We start from the raw sequence: 12,252 nt of genomic DNA on the forward strand, positions 1-12,252 counted from the left end.
ACTTGTATCCCATAAATATAAGATCATATTGTAGTATTTCTTTGGTTTGGTTCATTAGTTACACAATATGGTGATGTCTGGCTCTCTTGTTAATCTGCCATGTTCCAGGAGTTGTACAGTCAGTCCTATGATGAGATTGGAGTCATGTTTGCCTCAATCCCCAACTTCTCTGACTTCTACACAGAGGAGAGCATCAATAATGGAGGGATTGAATGCTTACGGTTCCTCAACGAGATCATCTCAGACTTTGACAGTGTAAGCTGGTTTCTTCATTCTGCCTCACTGTGTTTTAGTAGCAGTCTGCAGGCAGGGGACACACATGCTTGTCTGAATCGCCCTCAGTTCTGTGCACTCACAGTAATGTAGCTTCAGGGCAGTCGCAAGTCATTTGCAGCCTTTTTTTGCCTTGTGTTTGGCGTGTCAGGCAACATACATGCTGCCCTTTCCTCTTCAGAGTTGACGTTTGAAAGAGTAGTTTGACAAACAATTTTTATGTAACATCATTCCATTATTTATCATAAAGTATCAGGTCTTTATCAGGGAAATTCTAGGTGATATTAGGGTTACTACCATTATTATGGAAAGCATGATACGCAATTAAATCATGATTAGTTATTTGCTAGATGTAAATAGTGCAACCGTAACCTTTAAACTGTATCCATGACAGCTGCTGGATGAGACTCAGTTCCGCTGCATCACAAAAATCAAGACCATCGGTAGCACCTACATGGCAGCATCAGGTGTCACCCCAGACGTCAGCAATGGCTACACCTGTATGAAGGTCAGCATGGTCACATGACCTGTCCAGCCCTGACTTATCAACCTAACATGAAAATTACTCCTTTAGAATACAATGTGATGATATAACAGAATACTATATACAGAGTCTTTCTTTCTTGGACCTCTCAAATGATTATTATTGAAATACTTATTGTTCTCACCAGCCATGATGATTGTTGTGTTGAGGTGCAGTTTGAGCTGTTTTGTGTTTGTTTGTCAGAAGGAGGAGCAGTCTGACAGAGAGCGCTGGCAGCACCTGGCAGACCTGGCAGACTTTGCTCTGGCCATGAAGGTCACACTCATGAACATCAACTACCAGTCATTTAACAACTTCATGCTACGCATTGGTATGTGCCAACCCGCCAACCCTTCACCTGTGCGTGTGCGTGTGCGTGTGCGTGTGTGTGTGTGTGTGTGTGTGTGTGTGTGTGTGTGTGTGTGTGTGTGTGTGTGTGTGTGTGTGTGTGTGTGTTGTTGTTTTGTACTTCTGTCCTTGTAGGAATCAAAAGCAAAAGTTTATTGCTGCCACTAACGCTAACTTACTAAAGCCAAAGATGATGTCCTATGTCAGTGTCTTGTTTCCAGTCCACAACTCAAAGATATTCACTTTACTGTCATAGAGGACTAAAGAAACCAGAAAATATTCACATTTGAGAAGCTGGAATGACAGAATTTGGACATATTTTTCTTAAAGCCACTGGAAACCCAAATCCACAAAAGTCTTCTGACTGTGTCATTTAGGGTCTTATGTACATAATCTTAAGCATCTAAAAAAAAAAATTTTTTAAAAATTAGTTTCAATCCAAATTCGAAATATTGTCATTTAAGTTCTTGTAAAGTTTCCTGATATTTGCAGTTTATTTGCTGTGTTGGAGGCAAGGCTCAGTCAGTTAGAGGTGTGGCTCTGCACCACGGAAATCCAGTTGTTAGCTACTGTAGTTAGCCAGCTCCCAGTAGCCGGTGCGGGTGTCAATCAAAACGTGATCTGCCTCACAGTCTTGAAAAATGGTCTAAACAGCAAAATGAGCTGTTTTTTGAGCTAGGTTTTATAATAGTTATGAATGTTTATTTTCACTCAGATTTTTGGGGATGCTTAATGAGGCACTTGATATAAAATAAATAAATACATAAATAATTAAAAATAATATAAAATAAATAATATATGTAATATAATAATTATTATATATAAAATAATAATAGAAATACAAATAAATCTTGGATCTGGATCCAAATTTAAACTTTAAGAAAAATGTTTTTAAAAAATGGTTAAAACCATAAAGTACAATTTAACAAATTTTAGACGTATTAGAAACTGTCTCTCTTTGGACACAGCCAAGATATTTATGCATGCTATGATTCTTTCCCATATGTCTTATTGCATCACATGTTGGGGGCAGGCTGGAGAAACAGCCATAAAACCTCTTGAGTTCTTATACAAATAAACTCTAAAAACTCTGGACAAAAAGCCAATGCATTTCCATCACTGTAGGGTACTAGAGAAATACAATTTACTGAGCTTTGAGAATTTTAGAATATTTTCAAATTTGTGCCTAGTTTATAAAATTTTAAATGGTTTGGCCCCTCCTCCACTATGTGACTTTGTGAACACTCGCTCAGTATTAGATCCTCCAGAGTATCCTCTATACAATATTGTACCATACCATTTCATCACACTGCATTTGGGCAGTCAGCTTTCTCTGTGAAAGGCACAACTAAGTGGAATGCCCTACCTGATGATATGAAGAGATGCAGTTCAATCAGTACATTCAAAACCAAATTAAAAAATCTGCTAAGAGCTACTCAGCTCTGTAACCACTGAATCTAAATTTCATCTCATGGTCTTCTCATGAACGCAAATAATCTTGCTTTTAATTTGACAAGCTTGCATTATTAATTTCTAGTTGATATTGTGGGTGTATGTGATGTGCTAGTGTTTCAAGCTTATATTCAAGCTTTTTGCTTTGTGCTGTTTGTTATTGTGTTGTTATATGTTTTAATTGTGACCTTCTGAAGGGACTGCAGATGAAAATCTCTGATACAGTACATCAAATGGTAACATTTATGTTTAACACAGTACATGGTCCCAATAAATAAATAATTAAACCTTGATTCCATATATGCATTTTTACTATTTCACACCAAATTCACAGAAGTTTTAAGGAATGACTCCAAACAATTAAATGATTATCAAAGTAGTTGGTGATTCATTTAATAGTTGGCAGCTAATCGATTAATTGACATCATTGCAGCTCTGCAAAACTTCTAACAGTTATGGTAATATTGGGAAAAATCCTCCTGTGTAATGGAAATGAGGCCTAGAGTATAGGATTTTTGGACTTTTAAATGAAAGAAAATCTGCTTTCTGCAAGAGTTAGATTTGAAAATCAACTTGTGTTATCAATGTACTGTAAATTCTGAAATAAAAGTCAATAATATGCAATGCAAAAGGTCACTCCCTAATAAAGACCTGATAAAATTGCCTGTAAGGTAATAGCTCACATGGTAAATTAGCAGCTCCTTGGCAACTCTGTTGTTGTACTGATGGAATCAGTGTGGGAATGTGCATTATATAAAAAAAATGCAGACTTACTAAAATATGATTGAATATATGCAAAATTAGGAATAAAAGTGCGTCTCTGAATGAACCTGTGTGAAATGAAGGCCTGGTTCTACCTGCAATTTTGGTAAATATTTGAGAATTTGTCAGTTTGCTGCAGCTGAGAGGAGCATCCCTGTCTGACTCAATTAAACAGCATGGATTCACCCTCTGGTGTCAGTATGGTTAGACGCAGGAACTCCACATCTGACACGCATCATCCAAATAAAAGTTGTTAAATAACCTTAAAGGATCTTTAACTTTCTCCTCTCTTTGGTGTGTTCTTGTATACAGCATCACAGGGTCACATCACTTCTGGCTGGTGAAGCCTTTAAAATACTTACTGGACCTCTTGCTTCCATTTGGGCCTGTCACTGTGTGACAATTACAATTAAAGGTGCAGTGTGTAGAATTTAGTGGCATCTAGCAGAATGGACTCGGCAGAAATGGAATATAATATTCAAAAATATGTTATAATTAGTGTATAATCACCTGAAAATAAGAATCATCGTGTTTTCGTTACCTTAGAATGCGCCCTTCATATCTACATAGGGAGCGGGTCCTCTTCCACAGAGCCCTCCATGTTGCACCACCATGTTTCTACAGTAGCCCAGAATAGACAAACCAAACACTGGCTCTATAGAGGACCTTTTGTGTTTTTCACAAGTTTTACAGCTACTGTAGGTTCTCCTACATGCTTAGCAGGGGAGGGAGAATTCAGTTGGTTGCAATCTGCAAACTCACCTCTAGATGCCACTAAATCTTACACACTGCACCTTTAAGAGATTTTTTTTTTTTTTACAAATTGGGTCTTATATCTATAGTTTTGTGTATTATTTATTATTGTGGTAACACATTTTACTCGCCAACTGAAGTGGTGAGATCTAGGGATTGATGACTCTGCAGGACATGAGTGAAGAGAGAGTATACAGGGCAACCTCACAAGAGGGCTGTTAAAGTCCACATTTTATTCACATTACCTAAACCACATCTAAGTTAAAATGAAGGTGAATGTTGAATTTATTACCCAAACTGTGATCGTAAATGTTCATGAACTTTTGCAGAACTCCTTATGGAATCAACTTTTACCTATTGTACTTGAAAAGTTGTATGCACATACAGTTTTACAATGCAGACAACTTAGTCACATTCTGTTTCACTTCCAAAGGAGTAGTTAGATGTTCATGTATTCATATAGATATTCAGCTGTGGATTTCTTCTTTCAACTAAAAATCAGGTTTACTGCACATTTGTGCCAAACATTTTCAAATGCAAGCTGTATAGTTCTATATTTATTTTACCTGCTGTTCATGATATCAGTTGGTTTGATTTATTTCTGTATAATATGAAAATCAATCCACAGACTCTTGAAACTTGCTGGAGTTTTGTAATCATCACAGTCATGAATGAATACAAAACATTGTCAAAGTTGCATCATCAGTCTGAGGCTTTTCAAAACAACCTGCACTTAAATCATGTATCATGTCTCCGGAATCTGCTTAATAACATTCATATTATATGGAATTGCAGTGAAACCAGTGGCTGCTTGTCATTGTAGAGAAACATCATGGTTTGCTAACTATTATGAAAAGTATGTGATTCACAGTAAGTATGCAAAAACATGTAAAACCAGTGATATGGTCCTTTAAAAAAAAACCTGTCAGGTAAGCGGCTGGTATACTCCTTCAGACATGCCTGATGGATGGTTGAATATCATCCGACAGGCTATCCAATCCCGCAGCTTTCTGACGGTGTATAAGAGGGGGGGGGGGGGGCTGTGCATGGCCATTTCAACACCGATGAGCAATTGGTCAGCTGTGCAGAGGTGAGAAAGGAGCCAGGGTTTAAACTTTTCTCTCTAGCTCTCCTTTGTCATTCGTGATGCAACTATTTCTGTCACTTTTCATGTGAACAGCTGAGTGCAACACTATGACTGCCTTCCAGGAGAGACTGTCGGATGATATCTCCCCCACCCCCTCCCCTCTTAGTGACTTTGAGTGTAGCTGTTCGGGACAACTATTAACATATTTGACGTGGTCGTAAGAACCAGTTCTGATCAACCACAAATCAAGATGTAGTCTGACTGCTGGAGTTGTTTATCTGCCTGGACTTTGTAATAAAGATGTAGCCACTGGTGTTACCCTAACTGAAAGGAAAGATGGACAAAACTACAAAAACATGTTCTTACAAGTAAGACATGTAAGTATATTCAGTATTTTTTATTAGCAGTCATAATCTCACATGTCACATTTGTCAACACTCTCCTCCAGGTCTGAATAAGGGTGGAGTGTTAGCAGGAGTGATCGGTGCCCGCAAACCCCACTATGACATCTGGGGCAACACTGTGAATGTGGCCAGTCGCATGGAGTCCACAGGGGTGATGGGAAACATCCAGGTACAGCACCAGACTTTACTGCCCACCACTGTTCACACAACTTTCATCGTGAATAAATTATACAAATTCAAGATATATGTGTCAGTTTTAGCTCCACTGGCAAAAAAGAAATCAAATTTTGCATTCAAATGACATGAAATGTGTGAATAGGTACTTGTTTTCTGGTGCATTTATCATCACTTCAGAGATGAAAATTTCAAATGAAAAATTCAATCATATTATTAATTCAATAATTTCTTTTCAGAATTACCTTCCATTGATCAAATGAACAGTACATGTACAATAAGAAAGGCCAGTTGCCACATTTATTTGTATGGTAATATCTTATTTTTTTCATATTAAGCACAGTGTTTTGCTGTGTTACATTATAGATTCCATGTTGCGTCTGTTCCACAAGTAAAGTAATTCTATATGAAGTGCTCGTTGCATCTTCAGTGTTACTTTAGTTCATTTTGTTTTGCAAACACAAATACAACTTTGCATATTCGATTTCAAATGAATGTGTCACATGTTTTCTGAGAAACAGTGTGAAAGCCTTATCATGTTGTCTGTGTGTGTTGCCCCCAGGTTGTGGAGGACTGCTACAACATCCTGAAAGAGTACGGTTTCCGCTTTGTGAGGAGGGGGCCCATCTTTGTGAAGGGGAAAGGGGAGCTGCTCACCTATTTTCTGAAGGGAAGAGACAAACAAGGCTCATTTATCAACGGCTCCTCTGTCACTCTGCCACACCAGGTGGTTGACAGCTAAGGACTAAACACACACACACACACACACACACACACACACTCCCCAGTAATCACGTTTATGTGTGATGAATGCAGAGAGGGGCAGAGGAAAGAGTTTAGAATGAGAAGTCATTTGCCTAGAAACCTGGGCTTTTTTCAATTCTGTGAACAAAATGTTTACTGGTTGGATAAAAATAATACTGACACACTTCATACACACCTGTGACAGGATACCTGACATTACTGAGCACACACACACGTTCACTGTCTATGGAAAGATATACATGCCAGTAGAGATTGTATTTGAATTAAAATGTCATGTTCAACTTGAACCATGGAATTCAAAACATTCATAATTTGAATGAGTTCATTGAAAAGATTAGAAACTGAGCATGATTTAAGAGACTTATTTAATGTGGATCTGGAACTGCATCCACATACCCATAGTAAGTAGATATGGTTTATTTATATACGGCAGCTGCAGCTCAACCCCAAAGTGCTCCCCAAATGTAAGTGCCAAATGAATGTAATATAACACTTTTCTAGAGTAGACATCACAAAGTGCATCACAATAAAAGACAGAAGCATCAGACGTGAAGATACAGACGCTATATATGAGTGGAAAAAATACAAAATAACATAAGTAGACTACATGTAGGCTGGTCTAGATGGGACAGGCTGGCAGTTGCAAGGTCAAGCACAAGGGTTATCATGCCACCTAGTCTAGGGATGGCCAGATGTTTTTATTTAAATGCAGCTGTTCATGAAAACTTAAGATATAGTTGAAGTCTGAGACATCCTCTTAATTAACAAACAGAGAAAAAGAGAGCCTCCTTTACCAAAATCACAAACATATTTTCTCACTAACCTCCGTGGTATCTAGTCATGCATATAGTTTGGTTTCACCCCTAAAATTTCTGCCTCAAACCCCAACGAGTAAGCTGGAAGCCTGTAGATTTGAAGCAGCTTCTCCAGTGTTCTCTACCAAAGTTTGCATAATAATGCAGCAGATTTGACATCCACTACTATTACACTGTCAGTCACACACACAGCTGCCTCTGCTGCTGGTCAATAAAAAATGGCCAATCAGTTTCAGCAGCTAATTATGTACATTTACATCCCACAAACACCATAACAACATTTTGCATCAAACACCCAGTTTTCAACATTGCAGCTTTTCTGTAATTTTGCCAAAACCTGCATCTAAAAGTGCCCCAAATCTTTAGGAAATCAACCTCTTGTGTCTTCTTGCACATGTCCATATGAAGTGCAGTTTCAGACACATTCAGTTTCATCCTACTGCTAAACACATTGAATCTTTCACTTGAGTTATTCAAATGAAAATGGTTTTGAATTCAACATTTCAGCATGAGGATGACTAATTGAATCGGATGCCGTTTAAATACAATGATTGGTTTTATCTCTTTCCATGAACATCTCTCAAATAAGAACCGAACACTGATCACACACATGAGCCTTTTTTTTGCAGAAACACTAGTTATGATGCCATCTCCTCCACACATTATATTGCAGGGCTTTTGGGCACCCAGCTTAAATTTTGGACATTACTCCCCATTTACAAAATACTTCCATGTAAGGACACCTGATGGACTGAACTGAGTTCAGATTTTATGTCTCTGACGAGGAAGAGGATTTGGAAGTGGACCAATACAATGCCAGAGTGTGACGATCCAGACTGATCTGCCACCTGCTGCTGCCCATGTGTAGTATGAGAGTGTGTGCTTTGCTCATAGGGTATTTTTCCACAGTCAAAGTGTTCTTTCTCCTTGATTCTGATCTGGGATCTGGTCAGGTCTGTCAGTACTGTGCTCTACTCTCTGTTCCTGGACCTCCTACAGCACACTCCAATGCTGGCTTCTGGATGTTTCTGAGTTGAAAGTTAAAGGATAACAGACATCTGTACTGTGTGTGAGTGTGTAAATGATGTGTCTTAGGAGAGGGGACAGTTGACGGTGTCCAGAGTGTAGCACACAAGGCAGAAAAATTTTTTACACTGATTTTGGACAGATGGAAGTGCCTATCACAGCTGTGATTACCATTTTTAATTTAGTTGAAGGATTCCATGGCCCTCATCAGGCAGGGACAATCTTCTCAAGTCCTTTCACATTGCTATTAAAAGAGAATTCCAGTTAATTACAACTTGGCTTTTATTTTTGTAGCTCTGGCCACAGTGACATCACCAAAAATAGAACAACAAGAAACACGAGCAGTCAGATGATCAGACAGGTTGGAAAGAAACTTCCAGGGAAGTCAATGAAAGCAAACTGTAAAATCCATCTCAGTTTACAGACCCACTTCCTGTTTTAACTTTGACCAACTGTACTCATACAATGAGGGGTTATTAGTGATATTTCAGGTCACAGGCTCTCAGTTTGACCTCCAAATAAAAATAATCATCTGGATAAACTGTTGACTTGTTTATAACCTGTCTGACCATCTGACTGCTTATGTTTCTTGATCCTTTGGTCCTATTTTAGTTATGTCACTGTGACATAGTGTATGATCTCAGCAGTTAACTTGGTGAGTATGTTAGGAAAGCCAAAAAGTATGCAGGCTGTAATAAACTGCAATTTTCCTTTAACTGCACGGAGATCATGAGGAAAAGATGGCTGTTGGGAGGAACAAAAGTAAATTGAGAGCGTAGTCTATTTCCTGAAGTAAAATGACAACAGCAACAAAAAGTTTAAATACATGAAGGTGAACTTTCCATGTTGCTTGCACAACATTTGGATCGACACCATCTCTTCTTGGTGTTAACATACAATCTGTGTCTGGATAATGATGTCTAATAATGGGGCCTTTGGATTTACAACTAGAATTAATAAACATTCTTGTTTACTTGATTCTGTCTTAGGTAGGTGAGCTAGCTGCCTTTCTGTAGAAGGTTTCTAGTTTTACCTTGACAGCGCTATGAAGCACTGTTTTCCACCTTTCTTCATGGACAAGTGTCATCCATTTTTTGATTAACTTCTTAGATGTTACCTGTAGCTTACAGGCAGCTTGAGATAGCAGGAAGAGGCGGAGTTAGGTCACTGGAGTTAGGTGACATGTTTTCTTAAGGCTGTGGTCAGACTGCACAAATGTCATTTAAACCTGGCTTAAATCTGATCACAATGTGAGGCAGACCATCTCCAGATGTGCATTCTCTCTACATTTACACCGCACTGCATTAACATGGGTTTCCCCTTGTCTAGATAAGGTATCCAGATGTAGATCTCATTTAATACTAGGTAGAAATGGGGTCTCGCTTTTCCAGTCGGCTTTCAACTGTGTGGTTGTTTTTTTTTTAATTCCTGCTTGCTTTGTCAAGTAAAGGGCCACATATAGTCCAAAATGGACACGTACAGCAGATGCACACAGGGTTTTGTTTATACTGCTTTGGTAGTCTGTATATGCTAACGTGTTCACACAGATGTTGCAGTTGCTAGATATGGTCTGTCTACCCAAGGTGGAAATAAGGTGGAAAAGGTTGGCGCCTAAAACAGCAGGTAAATTAGAAAAGTGTGTCAAGGGCCACTTGAACCTTAGACAACTCAGAAGTTGACCTAATTACATAAAAATTGAACCAGTCGCAGGCAAACAGTCTATTGGGAAATGGTGACTATCAGCAGGTCAGCCAGCCTTTCATTTTGCTTGTGGCAACAAAACGAATGTGATTGCATTTGGGGAACTTGACTGACATCATTCACAATGTTTGTACTTGGGATGTACGAGGCTTTGATGTGCCAGCAGCGACATGCAGACCCACCTGATAGGAAGCAGCTGTATGTATGTTTTGGGGGAAAGTATTTAGGAAGCCACTGCTCTTTCCTCTGCTGATTGTAAAGCCCATTAGTGTCTCTGTAGAATGGGATCAAAGTGCAATAGTTTCTTCTTCTACAAACCTGACACTCTCCTCTCTTAAGGAAAGGTTTAATCATTCCTTCCCCTTTAATTCATATTTTTTATAATGTAATGTACAAGTTTTGTTCTATTTAAAGAAAGGGAAAGAGGACTGAAGGTGTCCTCATTGTACATAGAGTTTAGACAGTGTTTACTGGTCAGATTAATTTATTGGAAATGACAGGGACGTTCTTTTTTTTTTCTTACGCAGAAGTGAAAGTGCCAATGATAAAGGAATGGCTTTGGATGTAAAAGCTAAAAGGTGGACCATAGTTGTTTCCTGATTTGTATTTCAATCTCAGGTGTGGGAACAAAATAGCACTTTGAATAATGTGTCAACTCTGTATTTGATTCCAGGTTTTGGTTGCAACACAATTTTTGTGCTAAATACCAACAAACACAGCAACACTGAAACGCCAGAGCCCACGCCAGCAGGGCTAGCTGACGGCAACAAAACGATTAAATCCTGAGTTTCAAGTTGTTCTTACTTTTCAGATTTTCTCAGAATTTGATTCTGAACTTTGATTCCTCTTCACAGTTTTTGTGGATTGAATTAGACATACTGTAGGTCTACTCAACCTGTTCTCAGCAGTTGATCCCAATCCTGTTTTTTCAGTTGAAGAATTTCTCAATCAGTGTACCCTCATGCATTTCAGTTGTCATCATAAGGTGAATTGATTAAAAAATCTAATAAAGATGAGCCTCAGTGTCATGATTACTGCACGGTAACTGGAAACTACAGTACAGTGATTGTGAAAGAGCTCTTCATCGCTACATCACAACATCACTGCAGGATGACTGAGTCTGAGCAAAGAGGCTGACAAGAGCATCAGCTGATTCATCTGTAAAACACTTCAGCTGTAAGAAAGTGTAAAGGCTACTGCTTTGACGTCACAGCCGCCATATTTCTATGACCCCCACCCATCCCCCGCGAATATTTTGAAGACTACAGTATAAATCCATGCATTTTAATGCATTTTGAGATTAACAATAATTGCATAGGAAATTACCTAAATTACCTGACAAGTGTTCTAACACTCATTACTCAAGTCCATCCAAACAATAAACCATAATCTAAAAGTTACACATGGCATGACAGTGAAAAATTAGTGTATAAAATATAGTAGAACGGGAGAAGGGAGTAGAAGGGAGAAGATTGAGAAAAGAATAATGCTAAAGAATAATGGTGATGGAAGCCTCTTCCACAAATGAAAGGGCCTCCTTCCACAAATGAAAGTTATTTAGGCAATGGGGGGAAACGACATAAATACAGTACTCCTTGGTGTTTAGCCAGGGTTTGAAATCCTCAGATTAACAGACCTAAACAAGCTGTTCAGAATTATTGCCCTTGATGATGTCACAATGGGGAAACAAGCAATGAATTAGCATTGATTCATCAGTTAGCTGTGCTTTTTGGAGCCAGGAACACTGGTTACCTAATGTACTGTAGCCCGCTGCCCAGTTTGTAATTCTTTTTTTACTCTTAGGTGTGAGGTAGCCAGGCATGGTTGGAAATAATTCATCTTAAATTTGGTGGTTGCTACACCCACCAAAAATGGCATATTAATACAAGAGAAGAAAGAGGTGCTTGAAATTTTTTGACTTGGAAAATTAAAATTTCAATACATTTCTTTACAAAGAAAAATTACTAACATTTTTCACAGATTCAAGGAAGTTGTTTAAATTGTTGAAAAGATACATAGGCCTAATATGTCTTAAAATTAGATAAATGCCTACATAATACGCCCTTTAAAATAAGAAATAAAATACTGTAAATGTAATTCTTATTTGCAATAAAATAAAGAGAAGAAGTGTTTCTCATTATTGATCAATGAATTACAGTGGTAAATGAG

General features: G+C 38.3%; 1 protein-coding gene across 4 annotated transcripts in view; it reads left to right on the top strand.

Annotated features, from left to right (window-relative positions):
- Nucleotides 1-11,099, top strand: part of adcy3a (adenylate cyclase 3a) — a 45,488-nt gene extending 34,389 nt beyond the window's left edge. For 3 of the 4 annotated variants that reach the window (XM_042423379.1, XM_042423382.1, XM_042423380.1), the window contains exons 17-21: nucleotides 109-255; nucleotides 668-781; nucleotides 1,001-1,127; nucleotides 5,647-5,771; nucleotides 6,339-11,099. In XM_042423379.1, coding sequence (XP_042279313.1) covers nucleotides 109-255; nucleotides 668-781; nucleotides 1,001-1,127; nucleotides 5,647-5,771; nucleotides 6,339-6,518 — 693 coding nt within the window. In that variant the 3' untranslated portion in view covers nucleotides 6,519-11,099. The remainder of the gene's footprint in view (nucleotides 1-108; nucleotides 256-667; nucleotides 782-1,000; nucleotides 1,128-5,646; nucleotides 5,772-6,338) is intronic. The other variant, XM_042423381.1, reaches the window with a different exon arrangement.
- Nucleotides 11,100-12,252: the final 1,153 nt, after the last annotated feature.

The sequence above is a fragment of the Thunnus maccoyii genome, chromosome 10 (assembly GCF_910596095.1).
Source record: "Thunnus maccoyii chromosome 10, fThuMac1.1, whole genome shotgun sequence".
Classification (NCBI taxonomy): domain Eukaryota; kingdom Metazoa; phylum Chordata; class Actinopteri; order Scombriformes; family Scombridae; genus Thunnus; species Thunnus maccoyii.